General features: G+C 47.3%; 1 protein-coding gene across 6 annotated transcripts in view; it reads left to right on the top strand.

Annotated features, from left to right (window-relative positions):
- The window catches only part of SPTBN1 (spectrin beta, non-erythrocytic 1), a 199,024-nt gene that overhangs the window by 151,566 nt on the left and 21,867 nt on the right, over positions 1-25,591 (top strand). For all 6 annotated transcript variants that reach the window (XR_002342956.2, XR_014841956.1, XM_021088218.2 and 3 more), the window contains 15 exons: positions 338-525; positions 1,965-2,082; positions 3,085-3,243; positions 3,900-4,202; positions 6,386-6,539; positions 7,204-8,074; positions 8,160-8,297; positions 9,088-9,844; positions 10,661-10,863; positions 15,820-15,910; positions 21,192-21,338; positions 22,255-22,518; positions 23,700-23,924; positions 25,059-25,148; positions 25,290-25,571. Coding sequence is in view for 4 of the 6 variants with exons in the window: in XM_021088218.2 (XP_020943877.1) it covers positions 338-525; positions 1,965-2,082; positions 3,085-3,243; positions 3,900-4,202; positions 6,386-6,539; positions 7,204-8,074; positions 8,160-8,297; positions 9,088-9,844; positions 10,661-10,863; positions 15,820-15,910; positions 21,192-21,338; positions 22,255-22,518; positions 23,700-23,924; positions 25,059-25,148; positions 25,290-25,571 (3,990 nt within the window). In the remaining 2 variants the exon portion in view is untranslated. The remainder of the gene's footprint in view (positions 1-337; positions 526-1,964; positions 2,083-3,084; positions 3,244-3,899; positions 4,203-6,385; positions 6,540-7,203; positions 8,075-8,159; positions 8,298-9,087; positions 9,845-10,660; positions 10,864-15,819; positions 15,911-21,191; positions 21,339-22,254; positions 22,519-23,699; positions 23,925-25,058; positions 25,149-25,289; positions 25,572-25,591) is intronic.

Here is a 25,591-nt window from a genome sequence, read left to right as displayed (position 1 = left end):
AATGGAAAACTCATGGGCATTCTCAGGACGGGACCAAGCAGAATAGAGCCCTTTTTTGTTTCTCTAGGAATTTTGGAGTTTTGGCATCAGGAGTCATTCAGGATCTCAAGCCCTTTGCCTGGGGCTTGGGAGGTCACAGAACCAATTACTGGTTGTTTGTCATTGCTCACAAACAATAGCCACAGTCTGAGTGCCTATTAGCAAATGGTTCTTGGAGTTTAAAAGCACTTGTGCCAAAGCCAGTCATTAAGTGTGTGTGTGCTCCTGTAGACTTGCAGTCATGTTTCCCTGTAGTAATACGATCATGCTTTTCCATTTGTCTAAATCTTACTAACAGGTGCTTGACAATGCTATTGAAACTGAAAAAATGATTGAAAAGTATGAATCCCTTGCCTCTGATCTTCTGGAGTGGATTGAACAAACCATCATTATTTTGAACAATCGCAAATTTGCCAACTCGCTGGTTGGGGTCCAACAACAGCTTCAGGCCTTCAACACTTACCGCACTGTGGAGAAACCCCCCAAGTAAGATGCAGACTGGAATGCATTAATCTTCCTGGGGGTAGAGAGATCATTGCAGCCGCAGACCTGGTTTTCTGACTTGGGTGGTCTCATTGCATTGAATACATCTCCCCAGTGGCCTGTCCTGCTCCTTTTCCCCTGAGCCAGTGTCGCTGAGATTGATTACAAGTCATACCCTCAGTGAGCCCTTCCCAGTAGCAGTGTGCCACTGCTCTGTGTGATACATGAGACTCCCAAGAAATGGTGCAGGTCCCCAATTCCTTATCCAAAGCTCTTGTGCCTAGCTCTTCTGTGTTTCAGAATTCCATAGTTTCAGATTTTAGAGAAGTAGCAGAGTGCATGTATGTGGTGTGTAGTAAGACTCCAGGTGGGTCTGAAACAGTAACTCATCATCAAGCCCATTAACAAATCTGTGCAATAAGTCACTCTGTGTCAGCAAAGAAAGATTATAGTTTCATATCAGTTCAGATCAGGTTTTGCTGCCCCAAAAGTTTGATTTTTTGCATATTTTATTTATCTGGTGTTTTTTTTGTTTGGTTGGTTTTTTTTGGCCATGCATGCAGCATTTGGAAGTTCCCCAGCCAGGGATCGAACCTGCATCATAGCAGTGACAAAGCCAGATCCTTAACCCACTAGGCCACCAGAGAACTCCTGATTTTTTACCTTTTTTTTTTTTTCCTTTTAACTTTTATTTTCACACCCATACCTGCAGCATATGGAAATTCCAAGGCTAGCATTGAATTGGAGTTACACCAATCCACAGCCACAGTAACACTGGATCCAGGCCACGTCTGTGACCTGTGCTGCAGCTTGTGGGCAATGCCGGATCCTTAACCCACTGAGTAAGGCCAGGGATTGAACCCACTTTGCATGGGTGCTTGTTGGGTTCTTAACCCACTGAACCACAATGGGAACTCCTTCACCCGTTTTATAATTTTATAGTTGTCTAATAAGGATCATGGATCTTATCTCTTACTATAGCAAAAGTCATTCCTCCCTTTTCTGAAAATCACTCAGTTGTGAATTCCTGGCTGAGGTCTACAAGCCGTCGACAGTGACACTATGTAGTCATGAGTACGTTCAGCTTTGTTGTCCGGATGAAGCAAGTTCATTGTCCAGGGCTTGGGGTCTAAATCTTGATTGCATTGATTTAACAAAAGAGTAGCATTCTGGACTCCTGAGTGTAAATCTCAGCAACAACAACCAACCACAAGAAAATCCCCCAGTTGGATACCTCTTGAGGTCGGCAATACCTAAAAACCAACCCACTGTGGTTTCTTTTAACACCCTTTTCACATAAACCAGACTGGAGATAAATGGCTTTTAAAGTTGCATGGCTGCATGAAGTGTTTCATTTTTTCTCTAGAAGCAAACAAGTTTTTTCCCCCTTTGATGGAACAAAATACAGTAGATAATGTTTATGGCTGGTTTTCTCTGCTTAGATTTACTGAGAAGGGGAACTTGGAAGTCCTGCTTTTCACTATTCAGAGCAAGATGAGGGCCAATAACCAGAAGGTCTACATGCCCCGGGAGGGGAAGCTCATCTCTGATATTAACAAGGTAAAAACCACACCACATGCCTCCTATGGGTTTTCAGGTTCTATCAGTGGGTCTTGATTGCTAAGAAATCTTGAAAGGCTCCTCCCTGGACCACAGAGTTGATACGTGCCGGCCATTGCCTAGGCAGTGCCGAGGATCAGTCGTATGGTGGACCAGTCTCTTAGAAGTTTGGGGTGGGGGGATGTTAGAGTTTATCAAACCAGTCTTGGTTCAACCTATTTATCTTGTGCTACATGATCAGTTTACCTTTCAGCTGTCCCAGGCAGTTGGCTCAGACACCTGTAAATTGCAAAAGGAGAACTCAAGAGTTTTATTTCATGTATCTGGAACCCCTAGAGATTGAGGCTTAGGATTTGGGCTCCTGCCATCAGCAAAGCTGTCAAAAAATTTGCTTCTGTGTCTGTTTTTTCTGCAATTATTGAATTCTACAGTGGGCATTATTTATAGGCAGAAATTTGAAGAATCTATAACTGTGGTCTGTTGTACGCATTTAGATTCTTTTAAGTGGGTTTTTTTTTTTTTTAATATGAACTAAGATATATTTCCGAGGAATGACTTTAATCGGTGAAGATTTCAAAAAAAATACCCAGATATGTGAATTAAAAACAAAAGGTTCAGAGTGAGGTGAATGAGAAATTCATAATAGGATTTCTTAGGAAAAAATCGTTAATCTTTTTTATAAGCTCAGAGCTGTTGATGATACTTTACTTCCTCTCAGATAAATTAAGAGATTTATAACTTAACTTACATTGCTCCATATCTACACTGTTCTGTTTTCCAGATGCAGCACAGGATCTTTAGATTTAGATAGGGACAAGTGTTCCCATGGGGCTCAATGGAGAGAAAATGATGTTTTTCCCAAGGCTTAAGAGTCAGTGATGGTGGGAATGGGATTTGCCTTTCAAGTTCTCAGGTCTTTTTGAGAAACTCTAGCTTGTTAACTGCAGCCTAGGATGCAGTTCCTTGAACGTTGCAGGCAAATATTCCTTTTCACTTCTGTAGGCCTGGGAACGACTGGAAAAAGCAGAGCACGAGAGAGAACTGGCCCTGCGGAACGAGCTTATTCGACAGGAGAAACTGGAACAGCTCGCCCGCAGATTCGACCGCAAGGCAGCTATGAGAGAGACCTGGCTGAGCGAGAACCAGCGTCTGGTGTCCCAGGTCCTGCTCTAGAACAGTGTGGGAGAAACTGCTCCCGGGGTCCCCTAGAACCCTAGACAGACCCAGGGGCCCTAGGACAGCTGTTGGTCGGCATCCAGTGTCCTGAAGCCGTTGTCATCTTGTCTGCTTCTCATGAAGAGGATGTTTATAATTTCTAGTATACTTTCTCTTCTATTTATCTAACTTTTCATAGATCTGGAAGTAACTCACAGTTTGTTTAGAGCCAGTGAGAGTGTGTGAACCATTTGTATTTATATGGTTTTAAAAAATTTTACCTCTTTCCCCAGTCCTTTGGCCTTCAAAACAGCTAGACTGGCCGTGAAATAAATAAGTGGCTACTTTTCTACTTGGCTTAATACAAGCCATCACCTGCTCTGATCTCATAGGTCAGGAGCTACCCATGAGCCGAGCCGCACCCTCTGTAAAGCGAGGCATGCCTGGTTTACTTTGGGGCACTTGTCGGAGCCCAGGCACAATTCTGAGGGTCCCAGGGATGGTGGAGACCAGCAGGGGTTGGTACTGGGCGTTGGTGTTTGGCTCTAGGACCACCAGAAGTTTAAGGGGTGTGCTCAGGAGTCCACCCCCATTTTCTGTTTGTCTGCTCCAGTTGGATGGTTTTTGAAATCTATGTTTCTCTTCTTTCCTGTTTTTCTTAGGACAACTTTGGATTTGACCTTCCTGCTGTCGAGGCCGCCACGAAAAAGCACGAGGCCATTGAGACGGACATTGCCGCATACGAGGAGCGTGTGCAGGCTGTGGTTGCCGTGGCCAGGGAGCTGGAAGCGGAGAACTACCATGACATCAAGCGCATCACGGCAAGGAAGGACAACGTCATCCGGCTCTGGGAATACCTGCTGGAACTGCTCAGGGCCCGGAGGCAGCGCCTCGAGATGAACCTGGGCCTGCAGAAGATATTCCAGGAAATGCTGTACATTATGGACTGGATGGATGAGATGAAGGTAAATCTGTCTGCAGGAAGCCAGAGTCCATCCAGTCAGGCCTCTTTTCTGGGGCCCACCCACTCATCCCCCGACAGCTACACCCCTGGTCTCATCGCTCACTTCCAGCCAGAGAAGGACCCTGCCACCCCCCAGAAGGTTGTTAGCTCATGAGTTAAATGAGATGTGAAGTGTGAAGAAATTGTCGCAAAGACCAGCTCCATAGCTGGAGGTCAGCTGCTGTGATTCAGCTCTAATTTAGATTTTATTCCACTGTAGGGAATCAATCAAATTGCGGTTTTCTTTTTTTCTTTTTTAATTGTTATTTCCCCAATACGATTTTTTTTCCTACTGTACAGCATGGTGACCCATGTACACATTCCATTTCCTCACATTATCATGCTCCATCATAAGTGATTAGCAGCATTATCACTGCTAATCCATTCCAAAAACAATAGTTTGCATCTATTTACCCCAAGTTCCCAGGTTATCTCTTTTTCATTCCTTAGAGTTGAGCTAGCTTTCCAACGCATTGATCTTTGTGTGAGTGGCTCTGCTTTGGGGTGGCGCCCAGGCAGGTGGTGTAGAAGAGTAGTAGGCAGTGTGGACGTGGCACAGCCCAGGAACCAGGCAGCCAGAGCTCGTGTTGTGATTAAGGGAGCTTCCAGATCTCCATGAGCCGCCTCCCCTCATGTAAGCAGAGGAGAGCATACCTGCCGTCTCCCTCATTGGGGTAGAGTGGGAATTAAGTGCAAGATACATGCACCTATCAGAAGCCAGGGCTGGTAGGATTTGTACCTCCCCTTCCATTATTGACAGCTCTGGGTATAGAGTTCCTAGCTTTTCCCCAGCCCAGGAGGAGACCTGCTGCTCTGCATAGCCCTGCCCATGTTCTGTGATGTAGGCTCATCCATGTGTAGCAGTTCCCCAGCTGGAAGGCGTCTCAGCAAAGTGCCCACAGAGCAGGGCAGTTTGAGGCAGTACTATGCAGCCTCCTCTGTCTCATCACACCTTGTTCCCAAGCTTGACTTTATGCAAGGGGTTTCCTTCCTGGGCTGTAAGCCCTTGTCTTGTGCATAGTCCTCGAACTGTTCCTGGCATGGGGAGCAAGGTCACTGCATCCTGTCAGTTTTCCCTCTTACTGTCCCAGATTTATGATGTTTTCATGTACGGTCTGTGTTGACCTCTTAAAACAGAAATATTCATAAAATCCAGCAGAGAGGTACTTTCTGAAATCATGATGCATTTTATAATTTGGATTGAGCCAGAGATGTCTTAGGAAGTAAGAGCAAAGTAGAAATTCCATCTGGAGAGGATGTGTGATGGGACCCCCAGATTGGGCTGATGGAAGAAAGAAAGAAAACGTTAATGGATTCGAGTTTAAACCAGAGATGTTGCTCAGGACCTCCTAAGCATGCCAGCCACCTGACCCTGTTCTCCTGACTTGGTTAAAGATGTGGTTTGTACTCTTTTCAACCAGATACTTCTCCTGTTGACTGTTGGTATCGTGGAGGCCCACCACTGAGCTCGTAGAGGGGGAGAGCATCCAGGGAGGGTCAGCACCTTCCAGGAGATTTCTTCAGACTTTGACATGCCTTTACCTTATCTTCTTGAGTCGTTGTTGCTGCAGCAGTTTCTTCTTCGAGGCCTAGTTTACATTTCATATGGGTTTCCCTTCCTGTTCTCTTTTTCTCTCTTCTATACTTTTTAATGTAGATTTGACTTTCTGGAGTTGGTGTCGTAGCTCAGGGGGTTAAGAACCCGGCCAGTATCCATGAGGAAGTGGGTTGGATCCCTGGCCTCTTTCAGTGGGTTAAGGATCCTGCATTGCCATGAGCTATGGTGCAGGCCACAGATGTGGCTTGGATCCTGAGTTGCTGCATCTGTGGTGTAGGCCAGCAGCTGCAGCTCTGATTTGACCCCTAGCCTGGGAACTTCCATATGCCGCAGGTGCGGCCCTTAAAAAAAAGAAAAAAAAATAGATTTGACTTGCTTATTCCAAGGGAAATGGTCCTGAGTTTACTATGTCCCTTCTGCTGCGGGCTTTTGGGTTTGTTTTGCTCTGGTTTGCTCCCCATGATCTTACCCTGAAGAGGAAAGGAGGGGTGCAGCTTGGTTGCTGGCTCCCATCCAGTCCATAGATCATAAGGTGCTGAAGCCAAGATTGTATTCACAGATGTCTTTTCTCTGCCTCTTGTGTGCAGGTGCTATTACTGTCTCAGGACTATGGCAAACACTTGCTGGGCGTGGAAGACCTGTTGCAGAAGCATGCCCTGGTTGAAGCGGACATTGGCATCCAGGCAGAGCGGGTGAGAGGTGTCAATGCCTCTGCCCAGAAGTTTGCAACAGACGGGGAAGGTAAGGATGGACCATTCCAGACGTTACCTCCTCGTCACCAGGGATCCATCTCTGGAGAAGTAGTTGAAGCCTTTAAGGCTGCCGTGCCATTGTGGGCTCCTGGTGGATTTGTCTGTGGCCATGTTGTAGGTACATGAGATCAAGTGGAATGGTTTTCTGAACACTTTTATCTCCATCTTGATTCTCAGTGATGGACCTATCTTCTCCCTTTGTACACAAGCGCCGCTTGGTTCCGTGTTAGGCCGTGATGTCTGCCAGACCACCCTCAATGCACACCCAGAACCTGTTGTGGCTCTCAGATGCCTCCTGGCATTCACACCTGGTTGTGCATATCTTTGGTTAAAGGATGTTTGGAAGGATTTGGTTTTGTTCTATTTTAGAAACAGTTAAGTGGAGCTGCCTTCTTTCTTAAAATTTATGTGCTTTTTTGATTCCCAAAAAAACTCGGGGGCAAAAATGTAACACTTATTATATTATAACCAGCCTCTCCCTCCTCTTTAATCAAGATCCTAGAAGGTACTCCATTTCCCCATAACACAGCCCTGCTCTTAGCATGAACTGAGATCTAGGAGGGGAGGACAAGGGTATAGCTGACAGCCAGCAGGTGCAAGGGAGCCTGTGCTGAACACTGTCACAACCATACTCCCACCTTGACGTTAAACAGGTTACAAGCCCTGCGACCCCCAGGTGATCCGAGACCGCGTGGCCCACATGGAGTTCTGTTATCAAGAGCTTTGCCAGTTGGCAGCAGAGCGCCGGGCCCGCCTGGAAGAGTCCCGGCGCCTCTGGAAGTTCTTCTGGGAGATGGCGGAGGAGGAAGGCTGGATCCGGGAGAAGGAGAAGATCCTGTCCTCTGACGACTACGGCAAGGACCTCACCAGTGTCATGCGCCTGCTCAGCAAGCACCGGGCATTCGAGGACGAGATGAGCGGCCGCAGCGGTCACTTCGAGCAGGCCATCAAAGAGGGCGAGGACATGATCGCTGAGGAGCACTTTGGGTCGGAGAAGATCCGGGAGCGGATCGCCTACATCCGCGAGCAGTGGGCCCACCTGGAGCAGCTCTCGGCCATCCGCAAGAAGCGCCTGGAGGAGGCCTCACTGCTGCACCAGTTCCAGGCGGATGCCGACGACATCGACGCCTGGATGCTGGACATCCTCAAGATCGTCTCCAGCAACGACGTGGGCCACGATGAGTACTCCACCCAGTCTCTGGTCAAGAAGCACAAGGATGTGGCCGAGGAGATCGCTAACTACCGGCCCACCATCGACTCGCTGCACGAGCAGGCCGGCGCCCTCCCCCAGGAGCACGCCGAGTCCCCCGATGTACGGGGCCGGCTCGCGGGCATCGAGGAGCGCTACAAGGAGGTGGCTGAACTGACGCGGCTGCGGAAGCAGGCGCTGCAGGACACCCTGGCCCTGTACAAGATGTTCAGCGAGGCTGATGCCTGCGAGCTCTGGATCGATGAGAAGGAGCAGTGGCTCAACAACATGCAGATCCCAGAGAAGCTGGAGGACCTGGAGGTCATCCAGCACAGGTGAGTGGGGCACTCCGGGGACGCCTGCCTGTTGAGGCTACCAGCAAGCCAGGAGGTGACCACCCTTGTTGAACTGCCTTTTCAGATTCGAGAGCTTAGAACCAGAGATGAACAACCAAGCTTCCCGAGTGGCGGTGGTGAATCAGATTGCACGGCAGCTGATGCACAGCGGCCACCCAAGCGAGAAGGAGATCAAGGCCCAGCAGGACAAGCTCAACACGAGGTGAGGCCGGAGCCCTGTGTGCCAGGTCACCTGCTGAGCCTCGAGGTCAGGGGATTTCCTGTACGGGGTCACTGGCATCGTGGCACTGATGTCATGGCGTTGGCATCTGCTTTTCTATATCCCCTGGTTTTACAAGAAGTGTCTCTGGAGGCAACATAGTTCTGGCAGTCCCTCCCCACGTGGGAAGCGAGGGCTTGGGTGAGACCTCTGCCCAGCGTGGTAGATCCATGGCGTCAGGGTGACATCTGTGTTGTTCGTCTTAAAAAGATTTCTGGAACAGCATTTTAGCATGTTTGAGACATAATTGGCCAATGAATCCTGATTATCAAGGTGGACCTTTGTCCCAGTCTTATCTTTCTGTCGAATAAACACATTGCAATAGGTCTTGGTGGCATGCTGGCCTCAGTTCGGAAGGTGACTAACAGCCTTTGGGTGTGGCGAATGGGAACATTCATTAGGTGCAGCTCAGAGACCAGTAAAACATGCACACAGTCTTGAATTAAATGGCTCTTTGTGGGACATGTGTGTTTCCACTGCCCACTTTGCAGCTTTTTGACAAGCCTCTTTTCTTGTCAGGGTTTTATTTTTCCAGACCATATGGTGTCCCCTGAGCTGTTTTGTTGATACTTGGTGTCCATATACTGAGAGAGGTGATTTTCCCAAAGGATGTAGTCAAAGCAGAGGTGGAGAGGGGAAATCCCAGCTTTGACTGTCACTGTCAATTTCATTGTCCAGCCGTGAGCTTCTGGCCTCTCTCACGCTGCTTTTTCCACCACCCCTGCACCCACAGGTGGAGTCAGTTCAGGGAGCTGGTGGACCGGAAGAAGGATGCACTCCTCTCCGCCCTGAGCATCCAGAACTACCACCTCGAGTGCAATGAAACCAAGTCCTGGATCCGGGAAAAGACCAAGGTCATCGAATCCACCCAGGACCTGGGCAATGACCTGGCTGGCGTCATGGCCTTGCAGCGCAAGCTGACCGGCATGGAGCGGGACCTGGTGGCCATCGAGGCGAAGCTGAGCGACCTGCAGAAGGAGGCTGAGAAGCTGGAGTCCGAGCACCCCGACCAGGCCCAGGCCATCCTGTCTCGGCTGGCCGAGATCAGCGACGTGTGGGAGGAGATGAAAACCACGCTGAGGAACCGCGAGGCCTCCCTGGGAGAGGCCAGCAAGCTGCAGCAGTTCCTGCGGGACCTGGACGACTTCCAGTCCTGGCTCTCCAGGACCCAGACGGCCATCGCCTCGGAGGACATGCCCAACACCCTGACCGAAGCCGAGAAGCTCCTCACACAGCATGAGAACATCAAAAACGAGATCGACAACTACGAGGAGGACTACCAGAAGATGAGGGACATGGGTGAGATGGTCACGCAGGGCCAGACCGACGCCCAGTACATGTTTCTGCGGCAGCGGCTGCAGGCCCTGGACACCGGGTGGAATGAGCTCCACAAGATGTGGGAGAACAGACAGAACCTCCTTTCCCAGTCCCACGCCCACCAGCAGTTCCTGCGGGACACCAAGCAGGCTGAAGCCTTTCTCAACAACCAGGTAACTCCCTCTCTGCCTGACCTGCCTTCCCATAGCCCCGGCTGTCTTTGGAAGCATTCCCACCTGGGCTGCTGGTTTAAACCTGGCCTCTGTGAAATTAGAAAAATAAGAGGCATTTGTTATTTCATGACTTCTAAAGCACTGAAACCCATCACAATGTAGGAGATAGAGTCGAAGTTTTCCAAAGGGGCAGTCTTGCCTTGCAAAGTACCGTTCTCCTCCAGCCTGGACGAGGACCTCTTGTGTTCACAGAGTGTCCTTTTGGTAGCTTATTAGATTTTTAGGCAACATTCTGTGGGATATTAATCCAATCTAATTAATCTAAAAGGTACAGTGGGGATTTCTTTTTTCTTTTTTCTGAATGGTTCTGTCTTCCTTGTTCTAAGAGTCAGGGACTTCCCCCAGTGACACAAGGCAGGGATTAAAGAAAAAGAGCTGAGGGTGGTCACCAGCATCGGGTTGATAATCGCTCTTAAAAGCTTTGGACTGAAGGTCTGTCACTCTTGCCTTACAGGCACACCAGCCGACCCTTGTGGCTACTGCACAAGCCTTTGTGTATGTCCCTCACTCATTTTGGGAAAAAAATTTAGAGCCATTAACCACTTAGGGAAATTTCAGTCACTTTTAATCCTCTGGGATTCTTCTCCTTCCCAGCTTTATGTTATCTGACTCCGTAGATAACTTCATTTAAGTGTAATGAAGGACATGTTGCATGGAAATGTAGGACGTAGGAAAGAGCGCTTTTGTTATTCTGAAATCGAGTTGTAGTTCGAGTTCTCATCCTGCTGCTATTGTGTTTTTTCCTTTTTAAATAAGGAGTATGTCTTGGCCCATACTGAGATGCCCACCACCTTGGAAGGGGCTGAAGCAGCTATTAAAAAACAAGAGGACTTCATGACCACCATGGATGCCAACGAGGAGAAGATCAATGCAGTCGTGGAGACCGGCCGCAGGCTGGTGAGCGATGGGAACATCAACTCGGATCGCATCCAAGAGAAGGTGGACTCCATCGATGACAGGTATGGTCCTGAGGTCCTTAAGGGCTTCTTGCAACCTGGGACTCTCCTGCGTCGGAATCATTGGCTCAAGTCACATGTCTGAATCACTGGTCAGTGTCCTTGGGGCTGTGGTTATAAATTCCCCATTGGGCAGGATTTGGGCACCTAGCAAAATTTAATCTACTCGGGAAAAGAAAGCCTGAGAAATAGAACCAATCCTTAACCTTAAGGCGTGTGACATGAGCAGCCGTGTGGTGTAAGCTGTGCGCTTTGAGAAGTGACACACAACATGTCACCCAGTAGGACCTCAAGAGCCAAGCGCTTCCCCAGCCAAGCCCACACTCAGCTTTATCCACACGTGCCTCTTCTGAGGCCCTTCAGGAGGAAGTGGGGAGAGAGCAAGGTTTGCTTGTCCTGGCTGAGCCACAAAGGAACATCATCAGGCCTTAGAAAATTGGCTTGGACAGTGCTGTAATGGGATCTTTTTCATAATAAGAGCAAAGACCCTTTCCGCCTTCTACTGGAGTCTCTCTAAGATTAGATGCTTTTATTTTATTTCTTTGCAGCTCTAAAAAGATTTTTCTCCTTAACTGAAGGCCAGTGTTCTCTGTTAGCCCCTTACCCTCTCACTTGGCCTTGGTTACCATTAAAGTAGGAGATCTGGGCAGATCTGACTTGGATGCACCGGCCTGGGCTGGTTTTGAGCCCACCACTTCTTGTCTGAGTGTGGCTTATCTGGGTCAGCCACTAGTCTCTGTTCCAGCTGATTTCTGATCCCAGTTTAGGCCGGATTTAAGGTCTCATTGTGAGACTGATGTCATCGAGAAACAAGCTCTTCCCCAAGGCTTCTCTGGCCTCCAAGTGCAGTGAAGAGGAAGAACTTCTTGCAGAGAGCAATTCCTTACTTAACCACATCCAAGAGGGTCTCCTGGGACCCTGAGCCAGATGAGCTTTTTGTGATACACAGTGGAGAGGGGAATTCATTCCTCTTTCCCCGTAAGGATTGAGTTCCTGGCTTTAGGCAGTCTGTCTTCTGCTCCGATTCAGATCCTAAACCTTGTGCTCTAAGGGTAGTACTATGGAATAGGGTATGAGGTATATTAATTATAGTCTTGCATCCATTGTTTTTAAAAGAGCTCCAAAAAAGAAAAAAAAAAAAATCTCTTTACCAAACCCTTCATACTGAGTGTGAGAAACAAGGATTGGGCAGGACATTCTTCACCTGGAGAAAAGAATTTCTTTTTCTCCTAATGTTAAATCTCTTGTTGTTTTGTAAACAAGGTACCCCACATCCCTCGGTGTTAGGTGCACACAGCCAGTTTCCTGGGGGCAGGCTGGGCCGTTGGGGACACGTGTGTTGAGGCCGGCATGCAGCTGCCTGGCAGCTTCCTCGGTTTGTTTATCTGTCCCTCGGTGCTGCAGCTGCAAGGGCTTGTTGGGAACAGGTGGTGTTGTCAGGACCGGAGACTCCTGGATATGAGAGAGCATTTCAGCAGCTCTCAGTTGTGGCCTAACCTTCCTTTTGCCCTTGACTCAGAGCGGGGCTCCTGGGGTTCCAAGACCTCCTGAGGATTTCTGTTGTTAACAGCCGTGGAAAGAAGATCCTTTACTATCCATAAGGGAGGAGGGACAGGGCTTTCCATTGATATCTGCCCTTGGAAGGACTACATTTTCTTATCTTTCTCAGCTGGTGTTGACCAAATTCTGGTTTCCCTTTAATATCCCCAGAGGCTTCCAGATCTGAAACTGACTCCTGGGGATACTGGTCTGTTATAAAAATATACAAATCTGATTTTCCAGGTGGTGTCAGGGCACAAGCTAAGTAAATATCTAAACCTTCAGATCTGATCCTCATCCAGAAACACTCTGACGTTCCCGTGAAGCTATTTTTGTAGAAGGCAAAATCATTATAATATGCTTACGGTCCGGAAATCTCGTCAATTACCCCTGAGTTTGTGGAAATGAAAAATACTAGAACAAAGACACCAACTCTTCAGCAGTGTGGGTGGGGTGTGAGAGGCCCTTAAAGTGCTTGCGGCTGGATGGAAAGGCGCCTCCTGCCCAAGCCCACTCGGGGGTGCAAACAGGCAAGCTTCTTGGCTCAGAGGAAAATTCCAGCCACAGTGCAGTCCTGGAAGAAAAGGAAAAGTGTCCAGTTTCATAAAGGCAGCCCCTATCTCACATAGGAAAAAGAAGCTTAAAAATTATCCACCCGCTTTATTCAGGACCTGTGACTCTTACTTTCCACAAGAACCAGAGTTAAGCCCTGCATCTGCTTCATGTGAGGAGATGCTTTGGAGTCTCATGATTGGAGTAGGAAGTGAGCGATGGGAAGAAAGCAAAAGATGCAAGCTCACCCCAGACAGAGAGCGCTCTTATTAGGGCTCTGTAATAAATGCCACCAGATGGAACCTTGAATGTATCTCTTACATAATCAAGACTCACACGCGCCCCATGGGTTTCTACCTGGACAGCTTTTCTTCAGCAGAAGACAGACCGGCTAAAGCCAGGAACTCAATCCTTACGGGGAAAGAGTAATGAATTCCCCTCTCCACTGTGGGAACCGATGGTCAAGTTCCCTCTAATTAAATCCACGATCCAGCCTTGAAAGACCTTCCCGGGTTTCACTTCCTCTGGAAGCCCCTGGGTAAAGCCATGCTCACTTCTCTCCAGGGTTTTGTGAGTCAGCAGCAGTCTTCACTGTCTGGGTAGCTGTTGTTCACGCCACAGAGCACATCGCTCAGAGGCCTTCCCCATGCCCTCCCGATCCGTGTCACTTGGACCCTAACTCACCCCTTGGCCTGTGCTTCCTTCATGGCACTACTGGGAGAGAAAAGTTGTCCAGGTGGAAATCCATGGGGCCCGTGTGAGTCTTGATTATGTAAGAGATACATTCAAGGTTCCATCTGGTGGCATTTCTCTCTTAGTGAATTTTCTCAGTGTTTGAAGTTATTTTTACTTCGATTATTTCTGTGAGCTTCCAGGTTGCATGTCCTTTTTTAACTGATTCCTCCCCGCCTTCGTAGCATTTTCTCCTGATGCCGGGGAAGGGAATGGGATCTTTTGTTCAAGGGCTTTGACTGAAGGCAGGACTCTTGGATTTTATGCCTTGACTTCAGCTCAAGTTACCTTCCTTCTGATGGTTCACTTTATTTTTCTTAAACCTCCCTACAAATAGTGACTGGAATTTGAGGGTTGGGAACTTGAAGAACTTTTCTCGACATTCCTTCCCCACCCACATTTTTAGATGACTGATTCTTTTAGTCCAAAAATCACTAACAGTCTTTAAAAACTTTTTTAAAATTTTTGATCTCTGAGAAAGGAAAACACTGAAGTAAAGGGACTTTGGCCCTTATTTTTGTTATAAAAGCAACGGTATTAAAAATGGGGGGGCGGGTCACATAGAAACTACTACCTTTTGATCTCATCCTTCACACCTGTCATTTTAGTTTTGGCTTTCCAGTCTGTGCCTTGGAGTTTATATCACTGGCTATGCATAAACCCTTTTCATTTAGCATATTACATAAGTAGCAGTTTTCTATTTCTGCATTTGCCTAAGTGGTATAAACATATTAAGATTCTTCTCCCAGAAACTTGAGAACCCCTTTCAATTTAAAAAGAAAAAAGTCACCCTGTGTATCAAATGTATTGAACAATTCCTGGACAGTATTGCTTCCATTCACATCACTCCCTGTGTTCTGTGGTTGCTGGTACCTGCAGACGCCGAAGGCATTTCCCTTCGGTCCCCAGGCAGATTGTAGCTGCAGTACTGCCACTGTCCCTTGTTGTCAGCACTCACTGCAGGCCCCTGTGACACATGCATCACTGTAAGATCTTTCTTCCTCTCGGAGAAGGTTCTTTAAAAGCCAGCCCTCCCTGGGCTTCCCTTCCTTGGCATTGTAGTGAATCAGAGGCTGTGCTGTACCTCCTACCTGCCCTCGGGGCTGACAGGGCTGGTGGCGAGCCCTTGCTCAGCCACCACAGCAAGAAATAGCTTTGGGAATTGGAATGAAAACCCAGACCTCCTGATTGGCACAGTTCCTCTGCCCCTCTCGGTACCCTGCGCTTAGGCTGCCTGGCTCGCTGGGGTCCCTCAGGAGTACAGAGCAGCTGTCTTCCGGCAATGCTTCTCCATGCTCAGTGTGGTGTGGGTCTCCGTGAGACAGTCAAACCGCGTGAAGGCACGGTTTGCCTTTTGCCTGGCACCCCCAGCATTCTCAGCTCTTCTGCACAGTCTGATGGAGAAGCTCTGGGCATGTAAAGGAGGCCTATGGGTGAGTTGTGGCAGGTCTGAGGGGCATGCTGAGAAGCCATGCACGGTGTCCGGCCTGGGGAGCCAGTGCCCTGTGTCCCCTGTCATTTAACAAGTTCTTGTAAGTTTTCTGGTTAAGGTTTTGTGCTTTAACTTCTTTAAACCTTGGTGACCCTTCTCTGCCAGTAAAGAATGGGATCGAGGCAGTAGATGATCTCACAGGTCTAAAAATTTTTATTCCTGGTTTGTGGTTGTTTTTGGTGAGTTTTTCTCAAGATGGGAATTTGGTGATCAAGAAAGGTTCGTTTAAAGCTAGTTACATGATTTTATATATATATATGTTTGTTACCATGTATGTGGCCTGTTACCCAGTTGAGTTTCCTGAGGATCTGTTTCCTGTTCTCCCTCAGTTCCTAGCATGGAGACTTCATACTCAGCACATGCTCAGATAGCTTTTTCCAGCACCAGATTTATGAGGCTCTTTTGACGGCATCCTGGCCTGTTCTGTGGCTGCAGCAGGTGTTTGGGTCTCTGGTACGATGGCTTACTTGTTTGGAAGATGCTAAACTCTCTTGTTTATCTTGTCTCCCTGACATAATTGAGACCGAAAGGCAAGCTCTTTTCAGCATACGTAGAAACCCAGGAAAGAAACTGAGTGCTAAATTCTCTATTTCAAGATGCCCTACTTCCTCTCTTTTAAATTGGTTTTATTATCATTATTACAGACATAGGAAGAATCGCGAAGCAGCAAGTGAGCTTCTGATGAGACTGAAGGACAACAGGGATCTTCAGAAATTCCTGCAAGATTGTCAAGAGGTATGTCTTCAACTCCTCCTTTCCTCTTTTGTAAACAAGAGCCACCAAGGATTTGGCAGAAGAGCCCTTGGAATTATAAAATTTACTGAGGCCGGAAATTCACATCATGTAATTTGCAAGTGGGGCAGTGTTATTTCTCCAGCCTACAAGCTACCACTTAACCAGATTATTACAATCTGGAATATTGTAGTCTGGAACTGTCCTGTCCAGTAGTAGACACTAGCCACATGTGTCTGTCTCTTTTTAAGTTAATTAAAATTGAGAGTGTAGTTCCTCCATCATACTAGCTGTATTTTAAGTGCTCAATAGCCAGCTGTGATTCGTGGCTGCTGTGTTACATGGACAATGCGGATATGGAACATTTCCCTTCTCCTCAAAGGTTAGGGATATTCTAAATTGTTCTATAACCTAAAAGCATCTAATACTATAGTTGAACTATTTAAAATAACACACATTTGGAGTTCCTATGATGGCTCAGTGGTAACAAACCCAAATAGTATCCATGAGGATGCAAGTTTGATTCCTGGCCTTGCTCAGTGGGTTAAGGATCCAGCATTGCTGTGAGCTGTGGTGTAGGTCACAGATGAGGCTTGGATCCCACATTGCTGTGGCTGTGGTGTAGGCTGGCAGCTGCAGCTCCGATTCGACCCCTAGCCTGGGAACCTCCATATACCATGGGTGTGGTCCTTAAAAGACAAAAAATAAAGTAAGATAACACACATTTAATAGCTTGAAAGGAAGGAGCTACAATTGGATCCCCAGGTAAGAAGAAAGATTTAAACAAAATAAAAACTGAATTTCTTACTCACTGAAGACCTTAAAATAGCCATCTTTCAGCCTCCTCAGGTATGTGTCTAACGTGCCAAGACCAGTAATCCTGACTTTGAACATGAGCTTTAACATGTGGTATTAATCTGATGATTCTCATACTATTTTATGCTCCTCTGATACATGCATAAACAAACGTGGAAAACTGAAGTTGGCCAGAAAAGTGCAGTCTGTCTGCACGCTAGTGGGAACCAAGCATCTTGCTGACTTCACACATGTGGGATCATGAGCATGTCGTATTTCACTCTCTGCCCGAGAACCACAGTGAGACTCAGTTCTCCCTGGTTTATTAGACCCAATCCCATCGCAGGCAGAAATGGGATGAAGAATATCCAGCTTCGAGGACCTTGGGGAAGAGGAGCTAGAGGGCGTGGGGAGAGGATCAAGGTCATATACTAAGAATATGACTGGAACCATTACAGAGCCCTTGCATGCGAACTTATGGCTGCGTATTAAGAGAAATACAGCTCTAACAACGGTCAAGTCAAGAGTCAGTGACTGAAGCAGTCTTTCACGTCCATTAAACGCCTGGCTGACTGTAAATCTTATAGTATGCTCTGCCAGTGACAAAGGAAAGAAAGCCCCTCAACTATGTACCTTGAGGTTTGTCAGCTTTCACAGCCACATGGATGAGTCTGGGTCTCGGGAAGGCAGGTGTTGTCAGGAGCCAGACAGGCTGAGGACAGGCGTGCTGCTTCAGGTGACATCATTTGAATAGGATGCTCATTTAAAGAGGCATTCATGTCCCCAGGCAAGGCATAGGGGAGAGTAATGGGATCCAAGGCCAACTGTGTAGAGTTGCAGTTGTGCTGCAGTGAATACCAAGTGGCCCATCAGCGTAGGCGGAAGTGGAAATTGTCAGGAGTCATTTGCAGCCTGAGCCATTCCTTTCCTAGATCGGAGGTCCCTGAAGTAGCTTGCTGTTCCCCTTGAAGCACCATTAAGACTCATTTTAACCTCAGGCCATAGTGGAAGGGGTGTGCTGGGGAAATGGGTGGGATTCCATACCCTGGCTTAAAGGGCAAATTCGTCGACCTGAGCATGGTGAAACCTGGACTAAACTTGGGGAAAAGAATGCCAGGAAATGAGCAGGAGGTGAGAGAGCAGAGGGACCTTTGAGAGAAGCTCAGTTGAAATGTCCAGCCTCTGATTTTCCACTTACACACATGGTAGATTCATAAATAGAAATGCGTGGGAAAATTAAGGAGATAAAACAATAGTCCTTCCCAGTAGAATCACAGGAAATAGTTTTAGTAGATCTTTAGATCTTTGTCAAGCTCTTGTTCCAAATTAGCATCCTTGGTTACAAGGAGTTTGATGCTTAAGCCACAGCGGTGACCGTTAGGCACGCCCGGAGGGCTCGGTCCTGCGGGATCTCTCCTCAAGGTATGCACGAAGGTTTTGGCTGGGCTTCTTCGTCCTGGAGATGATTTGCAGGTCTCTTAATGACTGCTCTGCCATTTCCCTTTTCTGTCCTTGAACCTCATTAAAAGTAAGCACAACCCCAGGATCTGCTGGGGTTGCTCAGTGTCTCACATATTTATATATAATTTCCACAAAGTGATGGAATTCAGGTCAGATTTGGAGGCTCCAAAACCCTTGGTGTAGAACTACAAGCAAATACTGTTAATATTATTTGGCTATAAACTTTCCACTCTCCAGCCTCATTAAAATATGCCCCCTCCAAGCCTGAATCTCTGAGAATGGAGTTCATGTGTGGACACGCCCTGCATTAGAAAACCTACCAGTTATTGTGCTGGTGGATATTTACAGAGCACCTGGAGGTCAGATTTAATACTGTTGCTGGCTGTTGGTGGTGTTCAAGACCTGGGGACTCCAGATTGTCTCTTTGTCACATTCCTTTCCCTGTGGGTTAGAGGCTGGAGGAGGCCGGGTGGTGAAATCTGCCGTCATTGCCACCCCCCCACACCAAACACTTTGTGGATGGGGACACTCACTGCTACAATGCAGTGGGAATGAGCAGAGGCCCCAGTTATAGACAGTGGTACAAAGAGCATCGTAATTTTTGTACTGTTGTTTTAATGTGATATCCTGAAAAATGAATGACTGAAAAGCAGAAATGTTTTTCTCTTTCATTCCCTCACACCATACCTCCTGTTTTCTGAAACTGATTTTTTTTTTTTTTTCCGGGAGGGCAGCATAACAAGATGGGGTGGCACAGGGAGAGCGGGTTCACTGCTCTGCTTTGAGCTTATTAATCCAGTGATCAAAGCATTGTTCCTCTCCTTTTCCCATCTGCACAGCGCTCTGTTCCGCAGAGAATGAGTATATTCTTAAATGACCTTTGTAAATGCCCACAAATAATCACTGTGACTCTGATTCCAGAATGCTGATGGAGGGCTGATGAACTAGCACGTTCCATTGCCCCATTTCATTGTGCCGCCTGGCATCCTGCTTTATCTGTAGGATGATGTGTTCAGCAAAGAGCAGATTTGTGTATAAGCCTCTGATTTTTATGCGGCTCTTTTCTTTTAAATCTCTCTTGGGTAGGTGGTTATGAATAGTGCAAATATGTGAATGTCCTTTGCACTCTGGATAAATGCCTTTTACTGTGTTGAGTGTGTGTGCAGAATACCGGGGAAAGTTTTACCATTTTGGTTTCCTTTTCAACTCTTTTCTCCTAATACTGAATGGCCATGGCGTTTCAGATCTTAGCTACTCAGAAAACTGGAAGGAGAATAGGTAATTTTTTTAAAGTAAGAAATTTAGTGTTTCTATTGCTTAACAAATTTATGGTCTTTGCTTACAAAGGGCTTTCTGAGATTTACTGTTTTTCCCCTTAATAAAGAGTGACTTCAGTGATCTCGCTGCCTTATGCTTTCGGCCCCCACCCACTCCTGCGTGGGGGTGAGTATCCTGAGGAAGGCAGGGGTGTGTTGCCTGGGAATTCAGCTGTGTGCAGAGTCGGGGTGCTCCTGTGACCCACATCGCCCTCCTTGACATCGTTTCCAAAGAACAGACTTTCTATTGTTGAAGCAAATTTATGGGGAAGCCTTTTGCAATAGTAGCCCAGAGAGCCAGCAAATGGCCTTGCAATTGTTGATTCTGTAAGGACTTCTGATGGCTTTATACGCATTCCTAAACCTTTGGTGATGGGACCATGAAGCAGTTTTGGTGCACATTTGTCATGGCAGCAACGGGTGTTAAGAGGGGCTTCTCACGGAGTTCCTGTTGTGGCTCAGTGTGTTAAGAACCCGACCCAGCGTCCATGAGGATGCAGATTCGATCCCTGGCCTTGCCTGGTGAGTTAAGGATCCAGCATTCCTGCAGCGTAGGTCACAGATGTGGCATGGATTCAGAGTTGCCCTGCCCATGGCCTAGGCCTTCGGCTGCGGCTCAGATTTGAACCCTAGTCTGGGAACTTTCATATGCCGCAGGTATGGCCCTAAGACAAAAAATAAAAATAAAAATAAATGAAATGAAAGAATGGCTTCTCATGGTCATGTGGGAGAAAGGGCACAGCCCCTGAAGATGTTTGCCTCTGGTTCCAAGCTGACTCTGTAAAATGCGTTTGTGTATTTTCTGCCCGGGCAAATGAAAGCTCTTCCTGTTTAGTGCTATGATGGAGTAGGAATTAAGACCTCAGCATGGCCAATTCCAGGCAGGCAGTGAGGAGCCAGGCAAATGGAGATGAAAGCTAGCAGGAGGAAGCATGTCCAGGGCCCGAAGCTGGGCACACTCTCTCGGTAGCCTCCTGAGAGAACCTGTCTTCTCAGACCTCTCAGCAGCTGGCATGTTCGTGCCGAGGCTTCCCTTTCGGGTCTAGGCAGAAATGGTGGGTCTCAAGATCAAGTCCTGTGAAGTGCTCAGTCTGAATGGAAGGCTCTTTACAGAAGGAGAGGCTATAGAAGAAAAGGTGAAGGGGACTCAGACTTGACAGTCTGACACCCAGTGAGAGGCCGTCAGGGTTGCTTCACCCTACAGTGAGGCGTTTTGGCTTCCCCATAGGTGTGCCCGTGAAGAAGAGGGAGGCATAAAAGGGTAGGGGGTTGGGGTTTTTTAAATAATAGAATTAAGAGAGTGAAAAGATTACTGAATGAAGTGAAAAACACGACATTATGATTAACATGGCAAAGCCGGCATGGGTGTTTGAAAGAGAAGAGAGATTACGACTTAGACTGGTTAGGGCAGAATTTTAAACACAAGTCTTTAGGGGAAAGCTGAGTAAGAGTGCCATGGTTGGAAAGCTGGCTGGGAGCACTTTTGTACTTCTGGATTTAGTGTTAGAAACATAGTTCGGAGCAAGGCTTCAAGTACAGTGTCCATACAGTGGACATACCTGTTGTGACAGGCCAGAGCTGTAAAGTGAATGTTTGGTTGTCTGTTGACATGGAGACCTGTGCAGTGTGCATACTGCAACATAACAGCTCTTTCCAGGCAGAAAAAAAGCTGATGTCGGTGATCACAATCTCTGATCTTTTTTCTTTCCTAGTTGTCTCTCTGGATCAATGAAAAGATGCTTACAGCCCAGGACATGTCTTATGATGAAGCCAGAAATCTGCACAGTAAATGGTTAAAACATCAAGCATTTATGGCAGAACTCGCATCCAACAAAGAATGGCTTGACAAAATTGAGAAGGTGAGTTAAAATGTTGGATGGGGCTGCCATTTCCGCAGTGTGGCTGTGGTGAGAGAACCAAATGAGGAAGAAATGAGCTCCTTTTTATGAAGCACGTTTTCCAGCATAATTGAGTTGTATCTGACAACAAGCAGAAGTTACACAGCCAGGAGCAATCCCACTTCCACTTACCAGCTCCTCACATTGATGCCCCCAGCAGACGGGAGAAAAGCAGAAACCCACCCAGGTGGCGCAAAATGCTTACTTTATTTTGTGATGAATACTGGAGTCTGAGTTTCCGTTGTGCATCCCGTCTGCTGCCCTCAATGGACTGTGCACCCTTGGGCAGCGTCCTCACTCTTGGTCATATTATGTGTGCTGGACTACAGCAGACACTGAGCAGGTCCAATTGCACAGAGCTTAGGAATGTTATGTATTTTTTAAGTTTCTCTGTTTTTCTTGGGCAACTTCTGTGTACGAGGCTCTATAATAATTTAAAATGTATTGTTTTGGCACAGGGATGGTCTCTGCGGTTCAATTGAATATGAGTGTGACATTCCCTTCCTTTCCCTTCTTTTCCTCCCTTCCTTCCTTTCACAGTCTTTATGTTGTTTCAGGCTCTTAAGGGTTAAATTCGTTTGTTACATCTTTGGGGGGGTGATGTGGAGTGGGTGAAGTCTGAGGTTATTAGCATTAAATGTCCCAAAGCCCAGCAGTCAAATGATGCTCCACTCCACTTTCCAATGAAAGCCATGGTAGGCCAGGCCATTGTTGATTTTGTTGAGCAGTAATTCCCATGTGGAGAGAGAGAGAGTGAGTGTGTGTGTGTGTGTGTGTGTGTGTGTGTGATGAAGAGGTAAATCACAGATCAACTATCTCAGGCTCATTTTTCACAGTGACACCTGTTCTGCAAACTGCATTTACATGTGTCTTTCAGGAAGGAATGCAGCTCATTTCAGAAAAGCCGGAGACGGAAGCCGTGGTAAAGGAGAAACTCACAGGTTTGCATAAAATGTGGGAAGTCCTTGAATCCACCACGCAGACCAAGGCCCAGCGGCTCTTCGATGCAAACAAGGCTGAACTCTTCACCCAGAGCTGTGCAGACCTGGACAAATGGCTGCACGGCCTGGAGAGTCAGATTCAATCTGATGATTACGGCAAAGACCTCACCAGTGTCAACATCCTGCTGAAAAAGCAACAGGCGAGTGGCCGGGGCCAGTGCACGTTGGGGCCCTGGCTCTTTCCTTGCTGTGGTCCTAATAGTCTTAACTCGTCCACCTTGTTCTCAAACATCCCTTAGTGTGTGAAGGGATTTTAACCTAGCACAGTGGGCTCTCACAGCATGGAGGACATTTTCAGAATCACATGGAAAGACACAGTATCAGTAGGAGTATTGGGTGTCTGTATGTGGGAATATTCTTTTATCATCATCTTAGTTGCTGGGTAGTATCAACCATTTAGCAGTCGAGTAAATAATCATTTCCTCTAGTTCCGCAGTTTACGTGAGGGAGGTAGTCGTGTTTGCATACTTTACTGTGTACATGGTCTAGGTATGTGATAGTTGTCTGAGTTGCTCAGGACTAATAAAAGAAGTTCAGGGTTTTTTGCATCACAGTAGAGCCCCTCTAAGGGCAAATAAAATTAACTTCAAATTTACAAGAAAACAGCTCCCGTTGAGGCTGAGCAAGCAAGTGTGTGGCAGAACCTTCCTGAGCTCCCTGGGCTGGGTTTGCAGCGTGTGGTCAAGGTCCCCCCCACCCCCACAAGAGGGAGCCAGTTTATCCCCAGATACTGTCATCTTGTGTCTAAGCTGTCCGTATACATACGCCAGGGCGGTGTTTCCTGAGTGAGCCATTGCTGCTTCTGCTTTTGCCCATTTTCCTCATGTAAATACACAATTAATATGTTTTCACCTAATTAGTCAGTGTTTTTAGAAAGAATAATAAGCTTTTTGATTGAAGAAATTGAGATGGTAACGTTAGCTCTCCTTTTCACCTAAAAGAACTGGAAACCCAAGACTTGACTCCTTCCTGGTGCCTCAGCTGGTTTCCAGCATCGTTATGGCTTCTGAACAAACATCCTTTCCCCATAATTAATTCTTGTTTTTACTGCCATTTACCTCCTCGGTTCCTGGATAAATTTGACTTTTGCTCTCACGTTTAAAAATCCTAGAAAGGGGTTTTTGGAAACATCAGCTGACAAAGTGGAGTGCTAGTTGCTAGCTTGCTAGGCATGCAGAACCATTTCTTGGGGTGCCCGCTGACTGTCAGTTAATATTCTTGGATCTCCCCTTTTGGCCAGTGCCAGATGGGAACATTTTACAGCCACATCCATGTTTCCCTTGGTCTCGGGTGTGAAGGTATGTCTGTCTTCCGCCCTCAGATGCTGGAGAATCAGATGGAGGTGCGGAAGAAGGAGATTGAGGAGCTCCAGAGCCAGGCACAGGCCCTGAGCCAGGAGGGGAAGAGCACAGACGAGGTGGACAGCAAGCGGCTCACCGTGCAGACCAAGTTCATGGAGCTGCTGGAGCCCCTAAATGAGAGGAAGCAGAACCTGCTGGCCTCCAAAGAGATCCATCAGTTTAACCGGGACGTGGAGGACGAGATCGTGAGTACCTTCTCGCTCGGCCCACCTGGCACCTGAGTCCTCACATCTGTGTCTGGCCCACCTTAGGCCACATCCCAGTGGTGGCTGAGCTGTCAAAGCCCTGCTCTATGTACTCACACAAAATGCAACTCCGTTTTTCTGTCCAGTTTTCTAAAAACTAATTGAAGGATTTTAATGCCCCTAGAGTAGTAATTTTAAAAACAAAGTAAGGGGACCCACAGAGAGTCTGGCATTGAGGACACAGTAAGGTCTGGAAGGCTGGCCCTCACCCCCTGTTGCAGAAGAAAGACAGGTTCCCCGGGTCACCCATCCTGGCAGCACTGAACACACTTCATCTCTCACGCCAGCCTCCCTACGAGCCCATCCTGCCCTTGTTTGTATCACATAGTCTTTTTTAAAAATGTACTTAAATTTTTATTCAAGTATATTTGATTTACAGCATTGTGCCAATTTTTGCTGTACAGCAAAGTGACCCTGCCTACATACATATACATTCATTTTCTGATGATATTTTCCATCCTGGTCTGTCCCCAGAAACTAGGATAGTTCCCTGTGCTATACAGTAGGACCTCATTGCCTGTCCATTCTATATGTAATAGTTTGCATCTACTAACCCCAAACTCTCAGTCCATCCCTCCCTACTCCTTCCCCCTTGGCAGCCACAAGTCTGCTCTCCATGTCTGTAAGTCTGTTTCTGTTCTTTAGATAGGTTCATTTGTGCCATATTTTAGATTCCACATGTAAGTGATATCATATGGTATTTGTCTTTTGCTTTCTGACTTACTTCATTTAGTATGATAATCTCTAGTTACATCTATGTTGCTGCAAATGACATTATTTTGTTCTTTTTTTATGGCTGAGTAGTACTCCATTGTATGTATGTTCCACATCTTCTTAATCCATTCATTTGTTGAGGGCCATTTAGGTTATTTCCATGTCTTGGATATTGTGAATAGTACTACCTTGAACATGGGGGTGTATATATCTTTTTGAACAATTAGAAAACTAAATACAGAACTACCATATGATCCAACAATCCCACTTCTGGGCATATATCCAGACAAAACTATAATTCAAGGAGATACACGTATTCTTTTTGAGCAGCCCTGACCGCCTGTTTACAATTTGTTCCAGTTGTGGGTTGGAGAGAGGATGCCTTTGGCAACTTCCACGGATCATGGCCACAATCTCCAGACCGTGCAGCTGTTAATAAAGAAAAATCAGGTAAATGTTTCCGCCCAGGCCAGCTCTGTCTGGTGAATAACGTTCCAGATGACAGGGTGAAGGACGGGGGGAGCTCTGCGGGCTGGTGGGCTCTCTCCAGCCTCTGCAATGGCACAGCACCACGTGTTCCCCACCCCACAGACCCTCCAGAAGGAGATCCAGGGGCACCAGCCTCGCATTGATGACATTTTCGAGAGGAGCCAGAACATCGTTGCCGACAGCAGCAGCCTCAGTGCCGAGGCCATCCGGCAGAGGCTGGCCGACCTGAAGCAGCTGTGGGGCCAGCTCATCGAGGAGACGGAGAAGCGGCACCGGCGGCTGGAGGAGGCACACAGGGCCCAGCAGTACTACTTCGATGCTGCCGAGGCCGAGGCGTGGATGAGTGAGCAGGAGCTGTACATGATGTCTGAGGAGAAGGCCAAGGTGAGGGCAGGAGGCCAACC

This window comes from Sus scrofa, chromosome 3 (genome assembly GCF_054392235.1).
Source record: "Sus scrofa isolate SSC_HxYL_T2T_F1_AM1 chromosome 3, Sscrofa_HxYL_maternal_Yorkshire_Landrace_v2.0, whole genome shotgun sequence".
NCBI classification, from domain to species: domain Eukaryota; kingdom Metazoa; phylum Chordata; class Mammalia; order Artiodactyla; family Suidae; genus Sus; species Sus scrofa.
The sequence above is the reverse complement of the archived record's forward strand: the minus strand, read 5'-3'. Positions and strand labels throughout refer to the sequence as shown.